Source organism: Ptiloglossa arizonensis, chromosome 3 (genome assembly GCF_051014685.1).
Source record: "Ptiloglossa arizonensis isolate GNS036 chromosome 3, iyPtiAriz1_principal, whole genome shotgun sequence".
Classification (NCBI taxonomy): Eukaryota; Metazoa; Arthropoda; class Insecta; order Hymenoptera; family Colletidae; genus Ptiloglossa; species Ptiloglossa arizonensis.
Genome location: NC_135050.1, coordinates 22278744 through 22303983, shown reverse-complemented (window position 1 = coordinate 22303983; position 25240 = coordinate 22278744). Strand labels below are relative to the sequence as shown.

The following is a 25240-nucleotide window of genomic DNA, read 5'->3' as shown; positions in this document are numbered from 1 at the left end:
CCACTGTGTACAGACCGGATCGTTTCAGCCACCCGATCAAAAGTTTCGAATAGTGTTTCCGCAACTTGTACACGGATAGCAGCTATCCATGCGATTAACGCACCCACGCATCGATATCTTCTCGTTCGCCGCGATTTGTACCATCGATCCGCACGGAACGTTTTCGATAACTGTTGATGGACACTCGAGTGATATTTTGTCGCGCCATCTGTGCCCGACTTCCTTCGTCCACGGACTCCCAAAATTTACTGATGAAAAATCATGCGGCGCGGTATACCGTTTCGAGGTCATCGCGAACTTCGTCGCGACGAACGCGTCGCTTGCATTCCGGATGACGTGGTACACCGACTCGATTGGATCAATAAAATGATACGGCAATTGGACTCATTTTTTTTTTTCTCTCCTTTTTCTTTTTTTTTTGGTTCGGTAAATTAAAGAACCAGAACGTACCGGTTCACGAAATGGCGAATCGGTGGATCGTGGGATCGAGATGTTCGATTCTATTAAATGTTGAGTCCGTGAATCGAGGGACCAGAAGATACAAAGATTATTTTCCAAAGATTGGATTTTTTCTAGCAATTTGAAGAACCGGAATATACAAGGATTGACTTTACGAAGATTAGATTTTTTTTTAGCAATTCGGGGGACCAGAATATAAGACTATGAAATGTTGAATCGGTGAATCGAGGAATCGAAACCTACGATTTTACTAAATGTTGAATCGGTGAGTCAAGAGACTAGAATATTACAAAGATTGACTCTACGAAGATTGAATTTTTTTAGCAATTTGAAAGATCAGAATATAGGAATCGAGTGACTAGAATACACTGCTCTACGAAATGTATCGAATCTTTCTAATCTCATGGGCTAAAATCTCGTAACGTGGTCCAGGTCTCGCGTACGGTATTTACATTAGATTTTTTCAACTAAAATAAATAGTTGAAATATTTACCGGTCCTCTACAGTGTTAACGTTCTCGTATCAGTATTTTTCAAACTACGGTCCGTGAACCCTCGAAAGAGAAACAGAAGCACATTACTCGGTGGTATACGAACACTGCTCCTCGAGATATCTTATTCTTATATCCGATCCTACTTACGTGGCTCAGCCCCCTTCCGTGATATAGACCAACTCCTTACTATTGAATAACTCACGTGGTTTCGTTTCTGCTGAACATTTCGTTTATGAAACAAAAAACGATACACTGATTTTCACCGACAAATATTTCTATTGGGTGTGTATCGTTGCAGGCTACCACAGTGAGGGGACAAATTTGGAGCAGATGCCCAAACTCAGCTGTAGCTCAGCGTGAACATGCCTGGTGTAGATTAAACAAAGCTCTAAACGAGTAAATACTGTAGTGCTTTCCTCTCGTCTATATTGAAACACGAAGGATCGGTGTCCACGAAATAAAAGTTCAGCTGGATGGAGGTCTCCAACCACCGAAACCTTTCTCCAATTCTCTAGCGACCGCCAAACAAAGACGATCCTGATGAGACCCACCTACCACCTGAAATACAATTCTTCATAATTTCGTAAACCAAGAAAGAAAGAAAAAAACAATCTCTACAATTCTATCGAACGACATTAATATTTTCAAGGACGTATAATTTGTTTCAAAACGGATACAAATTTCAATCGATTTCAACCGTACTTGGAAACTGTCCGACCACGTAGCTACGTAACGAATATTTAAAATCGTTTAAAAATTGAAAATACACGCGCGCGAACGTTAATTTCTCGAAGCAAAACATGATCGAATCGTTTCACGATTATTTCGAGGTGCAATGATTTTACTTGTTCTGAACGTTCAACGCGATATTTCAAGCGAGGATCTCGATCGTGTAAAGTATAGATAATCGATGAAATATTTGTTCAATGTACGATTACCTGAAACCCAATTGGCAATCCGTTGCTGTCGAGTCCCATTGGTACGTGTGTCGCTGGCAACTTCAACACGTTCCATATCGTGGTGTACTTGATACAATCGCTGTTAAGGACGCACAATTCCGATATGCCCGGTTGTCTCGGAAACGTGGGGCTTATGATCACACCGTTATCGCCGAGCAGATTCTGCGAACGCGTTGACAGATGGTTAAACGCGAGATTCCGGTACTAGATTTTCCAACTATCTAACGAAACGTGTGCACCGTACGTTGAGTTCTTGAATGGTGTTGTTCGTCACTGTTCTGTAATAGTTGGTTCTCGAACGTGGCAGGAATCCGTGAAACAGTATCATTAGTCGACCGAAGATCAGTTGCAACGTGAAATCCGAGAAACCAAACAGCACTTTTAAAAATTCGAGCAATACGTGCTTCTTTCTCTGTGGGGAAAGTTATCAATTATGTAACAAACGTAAACCGGTTACTTTCCCCGAGATCGAGAATGGTGGCGACCAGTTTAACGTTACTTCGAGAAGGGGATCACTGTACAAGAAGCGTCGTATGTCCTTATCGTCGATCTCCTCGTTTCTTTTCAAGAACGAACAAGTTACTTAGCGTTACGATCCTGAGGTACAACGTCCTTCCGAACGGAACTGTTACGTATCGCTTTCGATTTCGGTTGAGAACCCCTGTTACAATACTATGTTGCATACAATGCAGAACTCGAGACCACGGAGGTAACTCAGTTCGTCAAACTGTTCGACTACCACCACCACCTCCCTCGTGAGCTTATGTCATTACCTTTCAAACAGCGTAACACAATGTACAAGGTGTAGCGTAACTCATCGATCGGGGATACAAAAACGTTCGTGTAAACGTTTATTCGACCTTGTTCCCAAATTGTAACCATTTTTGTATCTCTGGAGTATACAGCTTTATGCTTGCTTTTATTTATGTGCTCGCGGAGAATGTTAACAATGGAATTGGACTACCGAGTGTAACCGAATTTGTGTAATTTAATTTAGAAAAAAAAGAAACAATCAACAGAGTTCGGAGATATCGAGTATTCATCGAGCATTTTATTCGAACAGTTTCGTATAATATCGAATTAATTCGTAATTAAGAATTATCCAACTATTAAACAGCTACAATTTGGGTGAAAGATCGAATTGGGCACGTTTTTTACACGAACTTTTGTTCGTTGTTCTCGATCCACCGTTGAAGTGGATCGCACGTGTTACGAGACATCCTGTACAGTAGCAATAGTATTATAGAGTGAACGTTACTTCGGGGTGTTTAAAGTCCATAAGTATTTCAGGTAAATCCGTCGCGAGAAAACAGGACATCAGAAACATGAACGCGTTCCTCACGAATCTCTGCGACAACTGAAACACACATTCGTGACAGAAACGTTAAATATGTCCACACTTGGCGCCACATCGCTGACGAATAATTAAACGAAGATAATTAATTAAAGATCAGTGCTGGAAACTTGTCCGAACAAAACGAACATCCTCCGAGTGGTTCTCTGGGATGTATCGATCTTTTTGTCGATCAAGACTCAACGAAATTTCGATTTTTCCGTAGAACCATTTACTTTTTCAACGTATGCACCATTCTCCTTCAGGTAATGCGCTCCTTGTTTGATTATTTGTCTTACGTCCGACGAGGTCGATCTAATGCCAAAGACACTGTTGATATTGTCCAAGTAATATACTCGAAGGTTTTTTAGATCCACCGGCTCGTCGAGGTGTAACGGTACCTCACACTTGCTGGTCAATACTGTCATAGCAAGATGAAGATCCTCCGCGTACCTCGTCATTGGACCGAACACTAACAGTGGCCCTAACGAGGTATTATCTAAAGTCGGCAAGTGTTTCTGGTTAGGAACAATTCCTGCGAACCAAAAACGCCCTTGTATCTTCTTGAGAGTATTGCCGATAGATTGGGGAGGTTTTTCCGCTTAAAACGAGTACAAACACGACTATATTCGGATGATCTTTAATTGTACGAAAAAGATTTTTCAAAAATTCTTTTTTTTTTACGCGTAATTAAAAGTAATCCGATTGGGGTCTTGTTTGGGTTCGTTTTACTCGGGAGAAGCTCGCCAATTCGTGTATAATACTTTCGCGAAGATACAATGAGAAATATAAAAGATTTTAGTTGCAAATTTCATAATTTCTTTTGACTAAATCTAGTATTCGTTGCGTGTCGGTTAATTCTATCGAGAGTGCTCGAGATGAATTTACAAACGTTTCAGTGTACCTGGAGTAGGTTTATGGCCAAAAACGCCATTACAGAAGCTGGGCAATCTTATGGATCCCATTAAGTCCGTACCGAGGCCAAGTATAGATGCTCCTGCACCTAACAATGCGCCCTACAACAAGTAAAAAAGTTTGCCTCAGACCTAGACTTAGATCTCTAGGAGCCCGAAAAGCGTGTTGTTGGTAATACGTAATCTTCTGGAAGAAAAACAGAAGCGTATGAAATATATAGTGGAGTAGAAAAGAACCTGCTGGTGCTACTGCATTTTTTTGAGAAACACTCGGTACAAAGTCCTTTGTCGTCAAAGAAGCTTATTCATTATGAAGTAATATTAAATAAATCTTAATACTAGATGCACGGGCACAGTAAGGTTCGTTGATTTCCTTTTCATTGTTATCGTTATGCATTGCTTTGGTAAGAAACATATTAAAAAACTTAAACCAGATGATACGAAATTATTTAAGTCGAATACAAATATAATTAAGAGAACCACTGTTTTAGATAATGGAAGATATTTTTTAGTAACACGAGCTCTCACCTCCCCACCTGATGATGCTCCCGGCGATATTCTCGTATCGTATGGATTCTTCGTGTTGCCGTAAATAACATTCACAGTGTGGATCCCCAAACAAAATTCAGGGGTATTGGTAACACAGAGAGGAATAGCACCTGCGTCCTTTAGTAACTCTACAGCTGGTCCATCTTCGATAGCTTTATCTCCTTTCTTCGAGAAGGTGCCTCCTGTGAAACTCATCCCTGGTTTCGAAAGAATTTTCTTTTTAATTGTTGGAGAAGCTTTTAAAATTTATCGAACGTAGTTATCGCGTAATAGGTTGTTCGATAAGTTTTATCGAATGACAAAACTTATCGAGCAACCTAGCACTATACTGTTCAATAAGTTTTATCGAACGACAAAACTTATTGAACAACCTAATGTATATGTACATATATGATACTTGAAAGTCGATTATTTTGAAAACGAGTCGTCGAAAAAGTGGTGTTTCAAAATCTACAGTTTCGAAGCGCGACTCGTTCAAACTTTGTAACACGGATTTTATTTCAATTTTCGAAAAATATAAAAAATATAATTTCTTGATTATATACGGTCACAAATCAATTAATATCGATACTAATCGGCAAGTGGTCGAATCTAAACAAGTGTTAAATATCTCTAAAAGAAAATATTGCACGGAATTGTTTATTGAACTCCTGCTCGGTGATGTGATGTAACAGAATGTTAAAAAGCATATTTCCCTTTATAATTATTTGTTAGAAGAAGAGTGTGAAGTACGATAATTTCTTAATGCCGTAGGCATCGGTACGATTCCATTGGCCCCGATCGATTAATATTTCTAAGAGATGTAAACAAAAAAACGCTTAATAAATGATTGTACACAAATTAACCTATTAGTTTTTCAAACAATATTACTTGGTAACTAATTTTTTCTGTTGAATCCTTTGATGCACAGATGTTGTATACCTTATGTAATTTCAAAATGTGTTTTACATTTGTGAATAAATATTTGCAATTGAATTTCAATGCATCGTAAAACGCCCTCTAAGCCTGTAGTGGCACGACCAGAAATTTCAAAAAGGGGAGGAGGAATATTTCTTTCTTTTTTAAAGTAGGATTTTATTTCGTTTATTTCTATAGACGTTCTTTAATGAATCGACGAGCTTTCCCAAGGCAAATGAGTCTAAATAATAATTCGTTTCAACCGTTTTTAATTATACGTCATCTGAATGATTTTTCAAAAATTTTCAATCGCAGGTACAATTAAAATAAATTTAAATAAAACCGTGTTTGTACTCTTTTTCATCGGGAGGACCTCACCAGTTCGTTACCAACACCCTTGTGAACAACGAACAAACAAATTTTAATGTCTTCTCCTTTTTTAATGTCGAAATCTTTTCGTTGGAAAATATATTAAAATTCTTAAATAAATTTACGAGATTAAGTGTCTTTGCTGGAAGTCTCTGACCTTCAAGGGAACAGCTTTCCTTGATGGTAACAGGTACCCCATAAAGCGGTTTCTCCTTCTCCAGCATAGCAATGGAGACTTCTCCAGTCTTTAGTTTCTCGTCGTATATTTTTGCTGTGCTCAGAGCCACCTCGAATTGTTCATCCACTACTGCATTTAGGAAAGGATTCACTTCCTTGATACGTTCGATATACGCTTCCACCGCAGTCTGGCTGGAAATCTTTTATCAGCGCAGACATGTTACAAATCATGGACAGCTGTAGGTGAACCGGATCGAAAAATGTTATTACGTTGATATTATTTTTATTGCACTAACGTCGAGACACGCGTGACTCCAAAATTGTTACACCTGCGAAGATATCAACAGTCGACGAGGTAATATAATATTTATTAAAAATTTAATCTACAATTTCTCATAAATTAATTATAAATATAATTAAAATCCGATGAAATAATCAAATTAATTTCATTCTTTGTAGCACGTTTAGCTAGGTTTATTACGGTTCTTTCAGAGGAGAAGAGCGGGAGAGATTGAAAAATTCGAAAAAAAAAAAAAAAAAAAAGAAAACGAATATCATTAGTTCGGCAATTAGTGATAAAAGTAAAAGTGTCGGATGAAAAAAATGATTAATAAGAAACTTTTGTACTCACTTCGCCGCGTCTGATCTTATTGGCTAATGTGGTCCCGCTATTTAATAGCAGAGGGTTCTTGATTGACGGTATTTTTGGAGGTTTTCTGAAGTGAAGGAGGGCGTAGAAAGGATAGAGCACACATCGTATGATGCGCAAACATATCGCTACCAGATTGGCCAAAAACATTTCTTCTGTCGTAAAAAATATAATTCTTTAAAATACAGTTTGGGGTAAGGTGAGATCTTTTCCGATCGTAAACACATTATTTGAATATGTGAACGTGCATACGTATCTGCGCATAATAATTTTCAACGTTTAGAAACAATGATCGGTTTTAAACAAAACTTGCTCCACGAATACAATTTGTTATTTCAATTCTAATTTTTCATACTCATTGGGGAAAAAGTACCTCGCGGGGACTGTTTCCAGTATTTGATCAACTTGTACTTTAAACAAGTACTTTATCATTCACTTTTTTTTTTTTGTTTCTTTCCCTCGCCGTATAACAATAATTTGAATATCCGCAAACGTGCAAAAACATCATTTGTAAAAGTTCAAAGTTGTCGAGATGTGCATATTTAGTACGGCGATTATTGCTAATGTCTTTGACATAAGAAACGAGGATCTTATATTTTATAATAGAATGTAACAATCAACACACCATATTATGTTGATTTCGAATTGACTTGAAATTGCCCTCTTGCAATTTTCGTTGCCAAGACAACGAAAAAGATATTTGCAACGTGACCGATAGTACGCGATCGAGTTTTTCGAAATCTTTTCCCAACGTTTCACGAAATGTCGTTAATCTATTCATTTCGAATTTTTACACCATTGTTCGATTTTAACTGATCTTCATTTTTTAAACACACTATCAATCGTAAGAACGATTCAGAAACAAACAGAGTACGCTAATAAGAAACATTATTTAAAATAATCCGTGCCTGACTTTTTTCAAGGTCAACGCATCCTTCTCTCACTGTTACTCTGTAGTTGATGAAAAACGAATTAAACAATCTACAATTAGATGACTTAATATATCATCGAAACAAAATATCGAAGGTTAAACTGTTCAAATTCTGTAAAACGATTCGAACGAAATTTCGTACACGAAATCTTCGAAGAGGAAGTACTTAAAATCGTACCTTGAACTTTCAGCTCTTCTTACGATTACAGGCCAAATGTCTTCAAGTTTTCAACGAAATTTCGAACAGTTCTAGCACGACACTAATTATTATTGATAGATCTTTCTCTTGAACCACGATTTAGAACACCGATTCGGTAGAATCGTTTTCAACGACTGTTAACGAACTCTCGATTAACATTTTGTCACGCCATCTGCAACGGGTGTCCTTCGTCTTTGATCTTCGAAGCATTTAATACGTTCCAATGTATACTTTTTACACATTACGATGTTAATAACAAGTTACGCCTTGGTTGAACCCAAAAAGGTTCCGTGTAAAAAGAAAATTGCATAACTCACAGAAAAACGACCTCACCTGATCATTTTCAATTTCGATCGATCTTTTCAGGGGATGGTAGAATACAGACTCGTATTGTTAATCTTCATGGTTTCGTTTCGAAGATCGATTCTTCTACTTTCGTACGGCTATAGTGAATTTTCTTAAGAAACCTTTTATAATAGAGACTGATTGAAAATATGAAAATGGTTTTCGAAAAAGATTGAAAAAATTTCACATCACTTTCAATTGGTTAAAATATTTCTCACGCCTCTGAAATTAACACGAATTTGAAGATCAAACTCTCCTTTTTGCAACGACCTGTTAAAAATTAGTAAATGGTTTCTTTTTCAACATGTTATTCTACTTCAGACGAAAAGCGTCACGTCGGTATTGAAATACAGTTTGTGATGTTGAGATTCGAAGTGAAAGCTGGTTTTTGACATGTTTCTTAAAATTTTAAGACATGGAAAGTAATAATTGTTTACTAGACACATTAATTTAACATTTATTTTATTCTGATAAAAGGCACAATACGTGTATAGACTCCAACTTCTACATTATATATTTTCCGTAAAAACTGTCCAAATCGCAAGAATTAAACAATTACTGAATCAATGAAATCCAATAAATAAGGTATACTTATTCTTTAAGAAAACAAAACCTTTTAATATAAGTTGTACTTAAAACATGTATCGCAATGTAAATATCAAAATATAATTTTCCCTTAATAATGAGGAATAAATTTTACTTTAATAGTTGAACATAGAAAGCTTGTTATAATGTTTGGGTCAAAAATTATATATTTCTATTAAATAATGAGAAAAATGATTTAAGCAGAGTAAATTAATTTTTGACTGATAATTGCGTGCAGAAGTACAAATCCTAAAAATAATGTAATTTGTTCAAAATTTAAATATTCCGAAAAGCACCGGTGGCTCCATCTACGGCAAAACGCCCAAGTTTGTCGAGAAATAGTTCGTTCGCGAAGTGCTAGATGGCGAAACCGGTACTGTTAGGACGTATATTAAAATGTAGCTGACAAAATATAAACCTTCCACAAAGAGTACGCTTAAATATCGCGCTTAGAGATATACACAGGATGTGTGTTATATGTGTAAAGATGTGGAAAAATTATGGTTGTCCAATCATGATATAAACATAATAAACTAATTTTTGACTGTTAATTGCGTGCAGAAGTAAAATTCTAAAAATGATTTAATTTGTTCAAAATTTAAATAATCTGAAAAGCACTGGTGGCTCCATCTACGGTAAAACGCCCAAGTTTGTCGAGAAATAGTTCGTTCGCGAAGAACTAGATGGCGACACAGGCACTGTTAGGTCGTATATTAAAATGTAGCTGACAAAATATAAACCTTTAATTGCACAAGAGATGATAGATAATAGGTAATGGATAATGGATAATGGATAATGGATAATGGATAATGGATAATGGATAATGGGTAATAGGTAATGGGTAATAGATTAAAGACAATAGATAAACGAATAAACGGATAATCCGATAATCCGAATAGTCCGATAATTCGATAATTCTTAGCACTGTCATCGCATCGGCTGCAGGATCTTTAATTTTATACTTATACTAAGTTAGTTTTAAGACCACCATATACGAGTATCTGTGATCTGCCGAGCAATTATACAATCTGTAGCTTAGTTTTGCTCGCTTCCTCGTTCCTCAGCTTGGTCACCACTGCTTCATGTACAAGCTTGTGACCGTCCGTGTAGGTGGTCCGAACGGTCGATTTTTTCGAGTGCGGGAAAGTTACAAATTATGAATTAATCAATCAAATAGTTGAAATATGCAGATCTAATCTGAATTACAAGTGTGTATCTGCAGATACAAGTAAACGGTTGTCATAAAGGATTGATTCTAAATAAGTAGATCGTATCTTTTCTATTAAAATAACTTTGTTTACAGTCTCCTATGCGATAGAATCCTTAAGCTAGAAAAACAGTACTTTCTGGTAATAAGATCACAATAATTAACAAGTATGGAGTACGAGTAGTCCGTGATAAAAACAGTGCGGGTAGGACTATTATCGACGAAATGTATATTCAGCTGGGAGGAGGTGTCCAACCACCAAAGGCTTTTTCCAATTCCCTAGCTACTGCCAAGCAAAGACGGTCTTGATGAGACGCAGCCATTACCTGAAACACCATTTTTTTTTCAGTCATATTATTTATGAAACGTCTTCAACAAATGTGATAGATGTACTGCTCGGAATAGTTTAAAAGAACAATACACCCATGTGTCATAAAGTAAACAAATTTAGTGTATTTGATATTTGTGGGACTTTCGTTCAATGTTCAGCTTGCTCTGCTCGAGTAACTTTAATTTTGATCATTCTACTTGTACAAATGATCCTTCAATTCAGGAATAGAATCGAGTTACCCGTGCGTGGCTCTACTCTTTGCAACAAACGTTATATTTTCAGCATTGATTTTTTCAATTGGAACAGCATTTACTTTTCTTACTTATTTCCAATAATATACTTGTTGCAACAATTGAAGAAATGATCTCCACTGAGGAACCGTAGATAGTTCTAGAAGAAATATTTTGATAGTTACCTGAAATCCAATTGGCAAACCGTTACTGTTCAATCCCATTGGCACCTGTGTCGATGGCAATTCCATGATATTACTAAAGGCACTATAAATGCTACAATCGGTTTGAAGGCAAACCAATCCCGATAGAGGTGCTGGTTGAGGAAACGTGGGACACACGAACACTGCGTCGTTGCCGAGCAGATCCTGTGAATCAATTCATCGTGACAATTCGCTGAACCTGACATACGATTGTACGCATCGAATGAAATATACTCCCATACATTGAACCGACGACGAATATCCTCCCTGATAGTTTTATAATGTTGTATTTTCGAAAGCGGCACGAATCCGTGCATTTCCTTCAGAACTCGTGCCATGGTGAGATGAAACGTGTAGTTTGACAAGCCAAACATCGCCTTTACGAATTCAACCCCTGGTTTCTTCTTTTTCTGCGAAGAACGTTACAGATAAGACAACGTATTTAAACAATGTTCCCGCACAGAGATTCTAAATTCAAGAATGGCGTGAATCAATTTTATTTTACCCCGTGAATGTACTTACAGGGTGAATCTTTGGATATAAACTAGAAACAAAACACCGCCATATCTTCGTTACTTTACGCGACAGTATAAGCGTTGTTAATAAAAGTTACATGGCTTTGAAGGGGATATAATATGATGTGGCAATAGTTCCACTATGGGTAGGTGTCCAGAGGTTTTTCCAATGGAACAACCGGTCTTTTTACGACAGAATTCGACGAATAGATTCCAAGATATTCAGCTGTCAGAATTGGCGATTACCGCAGTGAAGAGAATATTATACTGCAATCGTTACCTCGGAGCATTTAACGTCCAAAAGTACTTCAGGTAAGTCCACTTCGCCTATACAGGCCATTAGGATTATGAATATGTCGTGTACCCATTCCTGTGACAACTGAAATACATTCGTGGCTTGAGTATGGAAATTCGAGAGACGGTGCCTCTTTTTAAATAGAAATCAAACCATTGTGGTCCTCATCGAATGAAAATACTTCATTCTTCGTGATGGTAAAGATTGTACCAGGTGTACCGGTTCTTTAAAGGGAAAAATTTTTCTATAAAATTATTACGTGTTCAACGTGTGCACCGCTCTCCGCGAAGAAACGCATCGCATCGTTAATCGTTCGTCTTATATCTGACGTGGTTGATTTTGTACCGCATAAACTGTTGATATTATCCAAGTAAAAGACCCTGAGAGTTTTCACGTCCACTGGCTCGTCTAGGTGTAACGGCCTTTCGCATTTCGAGCTCAGTATTTTCACAGCCAAGTGGAGGTCGTCCGCGTAGCGCGTCAACGGACCGATCACCAACATTTTTTGGAATGTCGGATCATCGGACGTGGGAAAATGACCCACGATAGGAATAATACCTGTGAACGAAACCGCGTGATTAGAGAATTAATGAATCAAATGACATTTTCAATGCTAAATTTCATGGAATGTATTAACTCGCTTCCTATCTTTAATATTCGAATAAACTGTGCTACGTTTAATTCCTGACGAGTCAAGAAAATGTTGTAACCCTCTCTGCCCTACAAACTGAACATCCTATTTGGTAATTATTATATTTCTCAGCAGGTTGCGAATATATTCTTCTATTCGTGGAATACATAAGATTTAGAATATTTTCTTAAGCTGGACATGGAAAGGTTCGTTTATAATTATTTAATGATAAATAGAAAGAGAACCCAATCGTGAAAGAATGCGTTCCTTTCAGACTGCATTTCTTATTTAAAAATATATATAAAACTATTCCACGATTTGTTAAGAATAATTATGTAAATATATGTAAACGTTTGATAAAGAGATGGTCGAGAACTTGGACTTTAAATTATGAAGTGAAATATTTTACAATCGACAAAAATTTAACTGTCTCTGCTTTGGTATAATTACCCGGAGTAGGTTTATGACCAAAAATCCCATTGAAGAGGGCCGGTATTCTTATGGAACCGATTAGATCCGAGCCAATCCCAAGTATAGAAGCTCCCGCGCCAATCAACGCGCCCTAAGAGAAAGAAAAAATTAATCTCAAACATTGATATTGATTTACTACTAGCCGGTGGGGTGGGAATGTCAACCACGTTGTGGTGACAGACGTTTAACGATTATTATCCGGCATAGACAAACACCCGTTTACGAATAATTTACGAGATAGTTGCGCTAATAAATATGTACGTATTATAGTACCTCGTTTCCCTATAATCCGTTTTACAACGATACGCATTTACGACACATTGTTAGTGAAAACTCAATCGATCCATGTGTTATCAGTTAGGTCTGTCCGACAAACACGATCTCGCGGATCACCTCCTTCGACTATTAATTTGCAAAGGTGTCGTATAAAAAAAAAGATCGGAATAACGAATCAATTCGCGAGAATTTTTTACCATAGTTAGGTCTAAAACGCTTTTACCACAATAGATTGAAAATTTAGTTTTAAAGAACTAAACATTTCAAGAGTAAAAAATGATGTAGGGCAGGGTTACCCTCCTTAATCTACTAACGCATAAAATTTATTAAATCTTCCGTTTCGTTAAATCTTTCAACGAAAGAGTTACAGTTGCGCTTGCCTTAAAATGTGAAAACAGTGTTTGAAAAGAAAAACAAGCAAGGATTATTCATTTCTCGAGATCAATTGTCAGAGTTGCGAGGTAGCTGAGTCTAAACGAATTCGATAAAGTTAAACTTTTGAAAAAGTTGAAAATTAACTTAAACCGTTACCTCCCCGCCCGATGACCCTCCTGGAGATCTATTCGTATCGTATGGATTCCTCGTTGTGCCGAAAAGAAAATTCGTTGCGTGTATCCCTGAGCACATTTCAGAGGTGTTTGTAACGCACAAAGGTATAGCACCAGAGTTCTTCAGTATGTTTACCACAGATCCATCTTCCGAAGCTTTCATTCCTTTCCTAACCAAGCTGCCACCCGTTAAACTCATTCCTGATTTCAAAAGAATATTTCTTTAAAGCTTCTCAACCTCGACGGGAGATCGTTACGTATTATTGTTCCTACTTAATTATTTTTTTCATGTAAGTTCAGCATCAATACTCTCTATTGATTTTGTACCGCATAAACCGTTGATAACTGTTGATATCATAAAAAGAAGATCAACGTGTGTTCACATGGCGTTACTTTACACCCACTCTAGTTTACAATCTACTATCCCCACCACTGCACGCATCGGTCGAGGGGCGGTGACAAACAGCGACCAATAGTGATAACGCGTGCGATGGTAGGGAGGCTAGTAGACTAGGGTGGGGACGTAAACACCCATTCGCCTTCTTCTCGTGGACGAATAGTAGATGATTGTTAGCGACAATGGTTCGATACCCGAAGCGGACAGACGTAACACGAATAATGTTCTTGTCAACTATACTAACGTTAACTTATCTAATAATAATACTATTTTGTTAACCGGAACTTGAAATATTATTGTTCAATCCTTTTTCTCGAGTTCTTAACGGACTATAATCGCATTTGAAGTCCGTACGTTCTTGTTGAAAGTTTCTCACCTGCAAGGGAACAACTTTCCTTGATGGTAACTGGCACTCCAAAAAGTGGTTTCTCCCTTTCTAGAGTTGAAGCGGTGACGTCTCCGGTCTTTAACTTCGCGTCGCACGCTTTTGCATCGTTTATAGCCGCTTCGAACCGATCCTCCACCACTGCGTTTAGTATAGGATTCACCTCCTTAATACGTTCGATGTACGCCTCCACTATAGTCTGGCTGGAAAGCTTTTTCCAGTGTAGGAAATTTACAAATTTCTGATATCATTTGGTCACTATTTCAACGTAACACTCTATCTTCGAAAGTAACGTTACCCCGAAATTGTTATCCTTCGAAGATATCCCCGACACGTGTAACATTGTTCTATAATTTTTCGCTTGGGAAACTTTTCCGAGGAGACGTAAGCGTGTCAATGGGAATGTCATGAAATGATGGACACGATTCTGCGAGTTATCGATACTTTCGAAGAGAAAGTGCAAACACACATAGTAAATAATAATTGAAAAGAATTTTCCACGCATTATACTTTTGGAGCGAAGGGAACTCGAAGCGACACGGTCGAAACGTTCGAATAGACTGTTTAAACATTACTTGTATATCTAACTAATTCGCTACCACCGTCACTGGAATTCCTAGCAAGCATTTTACTATTGAATTATTAAATTAGCGTAGTGTTTAATGGCCATACAATAACGCTCAAATGCAACAGCTAATCTCGCACAATGAATAGACTTCTTGTACGAGGATGTGTTGATAAACAATACATAGTCAGTGTGTACTCACTTCTCCGAGTCTGATCTTCTTGGCTAATGCATTCGCGCTAATTTTTAACAGAGGATCCTTAGTCGGTGCTATTCTCGGTGGTTTCCTTATGTGCATGACTGCGAAGAAGGGGCGGATAATAAAATGCACAAAGTGTATAAACAGACTCATGAAGTTTGGCAGGAACATTTTTCTGTTAGGAGAAAAAATAACTCTTTGAAGTTCGATTTCTTAATTATTATTTATTCGTGGCTCGTATATAATACGAATAAAAGAATTGTCTAGTAATACTGGATACCATTGACGAACTTGTCTTTTTTATATACAGGATGGAGAGAAATGTTTCGTCATGTGTAGCATAAGCGAATTACTTTGTCTCAGTATCTCATGTTTTTATAAATTCAGTTAGTATCTAGTGCTTGGTCTCGGTGCGTTTCGAGTGTGATCACAATCATGAGAAACTATATTTAACTGGTCACAATTTCAGTATGTGTGTCGATAATCGATCACACGATAAGTATACTAATTTTGCTCGAAATGTAAACCACGTAAATAAAAACAACAACAAGAATAATACTTCTACAAGTTCGATTTTTGTAACGTGTAGAAAACGATACGATTGAACAGAAATTGACCTTGTAAATGTCAATCGGGCTCATTTTTCGGCAAAATTTTTTCCAACGCGTTTTCACCGATCCAGAGATATAAAATTCGCTCGTATCAGCCACGATATGAAATTTCTTTCCACTTTTCATTGGAATTATTCGAAAATGACGCGAAAGTGAGACTCATCCGCGTGATGGGAGGAAGTGACCTTGAATAATGAACCTGCATGTTTAATGAACCTGGATCGCTTGAGGAAATCAACATCAACGCGTGGTATTCGAAGTACGTAGTTTTCGATCATTGTTTATTCACCGTTAATATGTAAAAATATTTGTCAATATTCTGAACTTAAGAACTTCCGACGGCTGTTTGTTTCCAGGACACCCTGTACATATTGTACATGCACATTATCGAGAACCATGTACCGGTAAGAGTGATCTCGTGTGGAAGTACACAGTGCTAAGAAAGCGTGGCGATGGGGCAACAAAATATTACCCATTTCGTTGCGGTTAAGAATTTTACTTACGGTTTCACGTGCGCAACTCTTGCTATTAGGACCATGATCACCCACTCATTAGCCCACTTTGACCGGATTCGTTCGATTCGATCGTCTATCGAAACGATCTCTATCGAAACGATCGCGCATGTGGTTTCACCGTGCCCGTTTCTCAGGAATTTATATTTCGATAACGTGGAAGGCATATTCGATCTTTCGTTTCGAGTACTTTATTTTGACAAAAATTGCTTAAAAAAAAAAAGAAAAAAAATGTTCCAACACGAGTGTTTTGACTTACGTAGAACCACCAAAGCGGTCGATTCGTCTGGTACCGAATTTGATTTTTAAATCGTTCGTTAACGATGTTTTTGTCAAAATATTCAACGAGATTCGTGAAAATCGAGATCTAATTATATGCGTAAATTAATTTATCTTTCTTTGTTTTCATGCCAAAGATACGTATGTGATCTGATACAAACAGGAATATGTTCAACGTCGGTGGTTTTAACGTTGCAAGAAATTTGTTCGAATAAGATTATTTTAAAGAACTTTTTTTCGACGATAGTGTTCGAACAAAATGTTTATTTAGTCAAATCTCGAGCCACGAAACGAACAATATTCGAGAGTTTCGGAAGCAAGGATCGAACCGAAACTCGTCGTGCGAATTTTGTGGCGCAATTTTCTCCGATAATAAACAGGCTAACGATGCTATCCCGGTGCAGAGAGTATTATCGTAATCCAGTAATTAGAAACGAAGTACACGTAGCAAGGAGCGCACGTGTTAAATTAGTTTACACTCGTGATGTGAATCCTTGGTACGGTGAGAGCACACACCGATCGACGAATCGAAAGATCGTTCTTGCACGCGAGCTGGGGTAGGACGAGGTGAAGAAAGGGAACGTATTTTTTATGGCCGTTGCAAAGGCGCCATCAGTGCGTACGAGGATCGAATTAGAAAATGGTGACTCAATCTCAATGGTAACGTTGAATAAATAAGAATATTTTAACAAATTGTCAACGGTGAAGAAACATTTGTAAAAAAATATCGAGACACGATCGACTAGAATCGCTACCAACGACAAAGTCGTTTCTTTGATCTTTCATCTTTAATGTTTACAATTTGTCTACTCCGCCAAGTCCCCGATAACCCTTTCGTCTATCTCTTCGTTTATCGTTTTCACTCATCTGGTGTTACACAAGGCTCAGCTGGTCATCGGGGATAACTATTTGCCACGATAGTCGTTTCCAGATTACACGCTTCGAAATAATCCGAAGAATAATGCATCGAAAAGCTCAACGATACTCGTTTCGTCATCTAACCTAGACTCGGTACATCTAAACCCGCATCGTTCTCGCTTGAGTTTCTTATCACGATTCGTGAAATCGGAATGCGAAGTCGTTATACCAACGCCGCTGGAGGTCTATGGCCAGTTCGTGCAACGACGAACTGTAATTCTCACAGGATACGATATTTAAAGGATACGGATCAATAGTTAACAGTATCGTGTACTTAAGGAACTAGGCCATCCGTAATATCGGAATTTCTCTTGTGTTATCGACAGAGGCGAGTATCGAGCTTCTGACTACCGTTTTTTGCTTCCATCCGGAACGATAAAACGCCAGGAATCGGTATACTTGTGTTTTAAAGCGATTGAATGTTGATAATGTGGCACAATCCGAGAACGAGTGGGGCTCACTTTTTGACCTGTGTCCAACGAAAGATCTACACACAGGCAATTGCCTAGGAACGTTTGAAATTCCATAAATTGTACGAATTATTAATTTCTTTATTAGAATATCGCTCCCTTTGGCAGTTGTTTCCTATACGTTATTAATAATTTTAGTATTTTTTTCGTTGCTACAGCAGAATATTAAATTCACTTTCTGACCCGAGTCCTGCGAAGGATCTAGACACAGGCAGTTGGCTATGGACGCTTGAAATTTCATAAATTATACAATTTATTAATTTTTTTTTTATATTTCAGTTTTCTCCTATTTATTGTTGATAACTTTAGATCTTTTTGCTAAGATGTTAATAGTATTTGTACTTATGGATGTAAATGAAGCGAACGCGGTTTTGCTATACTCCGATTAAAATCAAATGATTACTCGAGTCACTCGTGCGTTGACCATTAAACTGACTTTGTCGCAAATTTACTACAGAGATAATGAAATCTTTTCCTTATTTATTTCGTTTTCATTTATCAACATTTTTCATGGTCTTTTCTAACGCCTTACGAGATCGTGAAAAGAAATTTGACTCGTCCCAGTTTCTCGAGTCACTCCTTTATAGATACTTAGAAACATGAATATTAATATTTATGAAGTTTTGAATATACTGGCGAGAAACTTGGAGATTGATTATCATTATAAAATGATAATTATTTGTATCTGTAAAATATGCAAAATGTTAAAGATATGCAAATGTTTCGTCCCCGTTCGTCTCCTATTTGAAATTCCTGATTGCACGCAATTGACCCATTTATTTTGATACCAAACGGAAGACGTTGTGGCAGGCATAATGAATCGAGAAAGAAAATAATAGTATTTATAGGTGAACTCCAACATCGTGTATACCGTTTTTCGATTCAATTACTGTTCGTGTACTGACACGGATAATTTTAAACAACACGCACTAATTTGAAGAGGTAAACGCAACAATTTCCAATGTCTATTATGTTCGCAGAGAATTGAGGAAAAACCGGTTACGTAATTGTTCTCATTCGATGGTGGCCTTTACAATTTAACGAGTTGAATAAGTTACGCAACTAAGTACACATATCTCGCAATTAAATGTAATCAAATAATTTCCAATTACAAATAATTTATAAACAAGTTTCAGTGGTTGACCATGGATTATTATCAACCGGAAAAATTTTAAACAACCATCTGTACAGACCGTGTTTCACCGATTGTGACTTAACTTGCACAAACGAAACGTTTCTGAAATTTTAAAAGTTAAAATTCTTAACTTTACAACCGGCTAAAAATTACCAGGTAAATAACCGTTTGTTATTATTGATTTAGAATATAATGGATAGAATAAAAATCATTGTTTTAAATCCTACGATTGACTTATATTCGCAAAACAATTGACAATATTTTTACTTAGATCAGAATTAAATTCGTCACGTTTACTCTCTTAAATAAATCGATATTTATACTCGATGTCCACAGTGTGTTCAAAGATGGTGACATAATTACAGCAATAACAATAATTTTAAAGGCTACTTTCAGTAATGATAATACGTCCAGCGAGACGTGTGTTTAGCATGTCAAATTCAGAAGATATACGTAAGTACATAGAGCTCGGTAAGTATAGTAAAAACTGCTTGCTCAAATTATAGATCGTACGGTTAAACTTTGTCACTGTTAGAAACAATTCCTGTTTCGATAATACCAGTGATCGTTCGTTCCTCCAACGATAATATAACATGATAATATTATAACAATTTGAAAGAAATATTAATCATTGAAGTTTCAAAACACTCTGTTATTTACTCTATCTCTCGTCCCATGCTTTGCAATCTCCTCAAGAATCGATTAGACGATAAATACTTATGTACATACTTTTACGAGAGAACATTTCGTAAACCACCCATTTAGTTCTCTGTATAATCGTTTTTTAACTAAATAAAAAAACTGCTTTAAAAATCCTATAATTAATATTTGTTGTTGACACTGCTATTGTTAAATACAAAGCAAATAACAATTATTGTTTCTCAAAAAATAATAATACTGTAAAATAAATAAATAAACTTGACATTTGTATTGTATATCTTTTCATAAAATTAATATATCAAATCTAGCGAAAGCTAACAATTCCTTCTTTTTTATTATTTAGAGTACGGTTACCGAATTTCAGATTATGTACAAGATGATTTATTTATTTAACGTAATATCTTAAAATTAATTATACTGTAAATATTTGTAGTTACGATTAACAGATCGAACATTTTAAGAAACAATACCTTTTGTTTAGCGTGTAAAACACGTCTATTAAGTTATGCCAACAGAGTAAAGAATATTTAAAACAGCACGCGATTCTGTGGCACGATAACGTGAAGCGTGAGTGGAAATACAAAAGATGCTTAGGAAACGTATTTTGTAAACATCGATGCAAGAATATGGTAAAATATTCATTCCTTTGGACAAGTAAATCACTTTTATCGTCGAAAACGAAAACCAGTTTCAATCGTAAATTCGACGAAATTAATTTTTTTATCTACGTTGTCTAAATATTTTTACTGGATCTTTTGTTTTTTTTCTTTTTGACACTCTGTATATAATCGAATCGATGCTTTTGCATTAAGGTCGTTGGTTTCAAAGAAGGAAATTAGTTTCGTCATTTTCCTCCAGTGAAAACGTGTATTTGAAGAATGACAGCTATTCGTACAATCATTAACTGAATAGTCCAATCGAATCGTTCGTTGCGAAAATGCACATAAGTCAATGTTTGTTTTCTAAATGGGAAATCGCTTTCGTTGGCATTTCTTCATACGCGTGCACACGTGTTTGCACGAAGAAAACTCTTTTTATACAAGTTTCACACTTTTCTAAATTTCCTTAGCTTATGGTACATCTGTTCATGAAATGATTATTATTCATTAATTCATTATTTGCTTATTCAGACATATATATATGTTCTCGTAACAATCGATTCATAGTTAGTCGCAAAATATTATAATCGCAACACTCGACACTCATTGGTTACACATTCTTTGTTCGCTAAAACGCAATATTTTCGTTGAATGAGAGAATTAATTTCATCGTCCGAGGATTATAAATTCATAATTGTTTTAAGTGCTTCGTCTAAAGGGGAAATGTACGCTGTAAACCAACTTCGATCAGAATTCGTAATTCGTTTAAATGAGCTCACCTTTGTTTTTATTAACCTTTTCAATGCTACAGGCGTGGCGACACGTTCAACCGATCAGACACTTCGAGTGTTACATTTACAGGGCCGAAGCTAGGTTACTAGCAGGCCCTTTTACATCGTGTTACACATTAAAAATAAATAAAACCTGAGTTGTTACGTTTAAAGTAATATGGACTGAACAAGATATAATAAAATTATTGCTCAAATTACTGTCGAGTCTAGGCGCGGTTTCTTTTTAAGTTTATTTTCCTTACTTTCAAATTATAAAGTTCGTTAATAATTTTATCAGTTTCTACGGGAAACTACGCTTGAAATTTTCTATATTAAGCGTTTTAATGTTTCCGTTTGTTTCTTTCGTCGAAATATTTCTAGCAAGAGGTGCCCCCAATTGGTACAATGTTTACTTCCACGCAAAGTCGACCCTGTACATAAAGACTGTTAACATGCGTTCAGAATTGGGCATTGCCAGTATTATGGACGTGTTTGATCGTTCGATGTTACATTTTTAACTGATGCTCGCGGAAAAAATGTCTCTCGAGTGAGAACAAAACAATCGGCTTCGTGTTCGACGCATTTGAGACGTGGAAAAGGCAATCGTTCTTCGAATGAACTGAAAATACGTAAACGAAGTAATTTAATTTAACGAATCAGAATTCGTTATGTGGCTGTAGTGGGCAGAGCACGACACTAACCAGGATAATTCAAATATAAACAACATTTTTCATACTAGTGCAGTAAATGTCAACGCACTTTATTGGAACAACAAGGTATACTCGGCGTATCTAACCCTTTTCGATATTGTGCATACATGACCGTGAAATTTTGTTCATCGTTTATCATTATGAGTAAACAACAAGTACCAAGTTCAATTTACGCAACACGTAATCGTTAAATTCGTATGTAAAACAAAATATCCAATCGACCAAAATTTTAATAAAATTACACGAACAATTTGATAATGATATGTTATCAAAGTCTCGAGTTTGCGAATGGCATAACGTTCTCGCGGTGACCGTGATAAAGTGATTTGGCGCCAACCGATTATCATTTGTTTGTAACCAGGACCGTGACGAGACAGCGGCAAAAGAGGTATGCACCCCAAATTCTTTTATTTAAACTTTTTTACGATAACGATGTGCAAACACCCGTGTACATATGTACATCTACTGTAAAGCAAACGGGCGAAAGAAAAATTCGAGATTGATATAGAGGTGGAAAAAAATGTGCACGATAGGTTTAATATACGCTTTAGAAGCTTTTATGATACCGTCGTTAAACAACTGTCACATCGTTGGCAAAAGTGTATAGAAGTTATTGGACACAATACACATACTACATATATCTTTCTGTTATATATAACCTTCTGGTAGTTTGCCAGAACATTCGTTCGGTGAATTTATAAAAAGAATGTCGTTTGTATTTAATCCAGCCCGTAATTCTTCGTGTTATTCCGATGCGTGCTTATGGACATTAATAATTAATTTCTTGCAAACTGTCGTGGCGTGCCGCGAGTCAAGTTCGTTATTCCAGCCTAATTGTTTAAAAGTACTTCAATATACATATGCGTAGAGTGGTTGATAACTGACAGTTGTGAGTTCGTATGTTGTGCGTATTACTGGGGTGGGTGCTCCACGTCTTCGAGGTTCGATCTAGCGGAAGTAATTGCACGACACAATAATCGATATTATCATTTCCGGAAAACGAAGATTTCATATTTTATCATGGTATATTCTCAATGTACTCTTCCTCGCTTACTTTGACCTATTTCAGCTTCTTGTAATTAAACTCAATGAAAAAGAAAATGGAAATATTCGCATCGTGTTATAGGACCACTTTCTAATATTGCTCAACCACATTCGCCAAAGTATATTGCAAATTAATAAATTAACGCTGCACAATGGGCAACAATCCAGAATACTATTCTTGCCGAGCAAATATCTTCGAAATTTGATTAATCACGAATTCCACCAGCTAGATTATAATTCTAAATTGGACAAAATCTGTAAATACTCGCTCTCTTACCTGGTGCTTTTCTCTTTTCTTCTTACAAGTATAGGCTAGATCGCATCAGGTTTCCCGACGAAAGTTCGTACGGTGTTTCTACAATGAAACGGTGACACTGGCTTTCAAAGCAGTTGACGCGACCGCGATCTTCTGCACCGCGAATTCAATCGCCGATCCGATCGAATTGCCCACGGTGACTGACCACGAGTACCGTACTGATAAATAATTTGTCTGTCCGTCTGTGTCTAACTTCCTTCTTCCACGAACTCCCAGAACTTACTGACAGGGAGTTGTGGGACGCGTTACCATTTCGCGGTCAACGCGAGCGTAGCCACGGAGAACGCATTCGTTGTACGCAAGAGGGTGAGTCGACTTCTTCGCAGAAGAAATTAATATAGGGATCGAAACAATCGTGCAACTTTTCCGATAGGTTCCATTGAAACAATTGAAATGGAACGATACAAGTTTTCGCACTAAAAGTTCCTATGAGACAAGATAAATAAAAATTCTTGTTTGAATAAAATTTATGATAAATAATTATAAGAAATTTATGATAAATAAAAACAAAAGAGATTTTTCTCAAGAATCATTGAAACATAAAAGGTAACTGTTTTTTTTCAATGCCTAGTTTTGATAGATATAAAAGTACGTGTATAAGTTAATACGAACCCAATTAAAAAATTTTCGTATCTAGTGAAATAACATCTATTATAAGTATAAAAACTTACACAAGAGCAAAAATGGTCATACTAATCGATTAATAAAATTCAATAACGAATATATATGTACAAAAATATTTTGCTTAAGACAAAGCTGTACGGATAATAACCCGAGGAAATAGCAAAAAATGAATGTTCTCTTTGTCTGAAAAGTAGGTAACCAAAATTAATTTAGCATTCGGTAAATAATACAAATTTGAAGGATAGATGTAAAAAACGTGTTGAAAAAGCAAATAAAACAACTTTATTTTGATGAACGACTGACGAACGACCTCCGAAATAGAATGGACGAATTTACCTTACCTTCGTTTTTTATAGAATGGTAATAAAGTATAAAAACCTGCTATAAAATGCATTTCATGGTTATACCTGTCCAGTTCACTTTTAAAGTAAAATATCGCTGAAAAATATGATTTGTAGAAAAAACGGACCATTTACAGGTTTTACGTATTTTTAAACAGCGGATTATTTAACATAGACCTATTTGGCCATTTTTTAATTTTCCATAAGTAGTTTCCCCGCTTTGAAATTGTAAACATTAAAAATATAACTTTCTTTCGGTGTTGCGAAACGTCTACGATTTGTTACGTTACAGAAACGATAATGAAATCTCTCAACCATGATGCCGTACGCAACGATTTACTCACATCTTCGTTTAAGGTGTGAACTTGACATACAAAAGAAAAACGGAGAAATCTTCGCAGACGTTCGAAATTGAAAGGAAATTGTATACATTTCTCGCACGCACATGCGGGAAAATTACCACAAATGATTGCATTATGTTTTCCTTTCTTATTTGTTCTCCTCTTCCGTCTGTAAATGTAGTTGTCGAAGTCTCTGCCAGTTTACGTATCATAATGTTACAGTAGTAACTCGATCTGTTTACACGCGCGTGCCGACTTCACTCAATTACGCTTACGTACAAAATCGTTTAAAGAACAAATTTCGTTTGCACGATCTATTTGTAATAAAAACTACGAAGCGGTAAAAAGATGTGTCGACGATAAAATAATTGCTCATTCCATCGATCGTTAGATGTTTAAACGATGTCAGTGAAAGCGACGACCACGTGTATTCTCGAATCTTACAAATTCTTTAAAATAAATCTTAACTGGTTCTCAATTACACACGAAGACGTTTCAAGCGAAATTGCTTAAAATTAACACCGTAGCTGTTTAGTTTGAAAGGTCAAACGGACTCGACTTCGACGGACAACTTTTATACATACATTTGTAAGATAAAAAATAATAATTCTAGTTTCTACAAAAAAGTAACACAATCAATGGTTCCGTGTAGTGTCATCGAAATGACATTTGAAATAAAAAAATCATAACAAGGTCGAGTAAAACGTCGGATTTTTTGTTTTGACAACTTTTATTAATTTATAAAGTAAAAAACAGTACCTTTTCTTTGTATGAAAAATAATATATTACAGCGCGAAG

At 36.4% G+C, this 25240-nt stretch overlaps 2 protein-coding genes across 3 annotated transcripts; both read right to left on the bottom strand.

Moving 5' to 3' along the window:
- Positions 1–879: 879 nt before the first annotated feature.
- On the bottom strand, positions 880–8078 carry LOC143144963 (fatty-acid amide hydrolase 2-A-like). 2 transcript variants are annotated; one of them, XM_076307862.1, is made up of 10 exons: positions 7909–8078; positions 6782–6951; positions 6131–6350; positions 4687–4904; positions 4149–4260; positions 3481–3779; positions 3170–3268; positions 2156–2323; positions 1891–2073; positions 880–1510 (listed from the first exon to the last, which is right to left on the bottom strand). In XM_076307862.1, the coding sequence occupies exons 2-10, from the start codon at positions 6947–6949 to the stop codon at positions 1418–1420; spliced, it is 1560 nt and encodes a 519-aa protein (XP_076163977.1). In that variant the 5' UTR covers positions 6950–6951; positions 7909–8078; the 3' UTR covers positions 880–1417. The 2 variants fall into 2 exon arrangements, with proteins under 2 accessions (XP_076163977.1, XP_076163976.1); XM_076307861.1 differs by having other exon boundaries at positions 882–1510; positions 6782–6954; positions 7909–8077.
- Positions 8079–10123: 2045 nt separating this feature from the next.
- Positions 10124–23349, bottom strand: LOC143144086 (fatty-acid amide hydrolase 2-B-like). The gene is made up of 10 exons (XM_076306120.1): positions 23098–23349; positions 15116–15287; positions 14340–14559; positions 13550–13767; positions 12722–12833; positions 11900–12198; positions 11626–11724; positions 11073–11240; positions 10813–10995; positions 10124–10392 (listed from the first exon to the last, which is right to left on the bottom strand). Exons 2-10 carry the CDS (start codon positions 15281–15283, stop codon positions 10300–10302), a joined length of 1560 nt encoding a protein of 519 aa, XP_076162235.1. The 5' UTR covers positions 15284–15287; positions 23098–23349; the 3' UTR covers positions 10124–10299.
- Positions 23350–25240: the final 1891 nt, after the last annotated feature.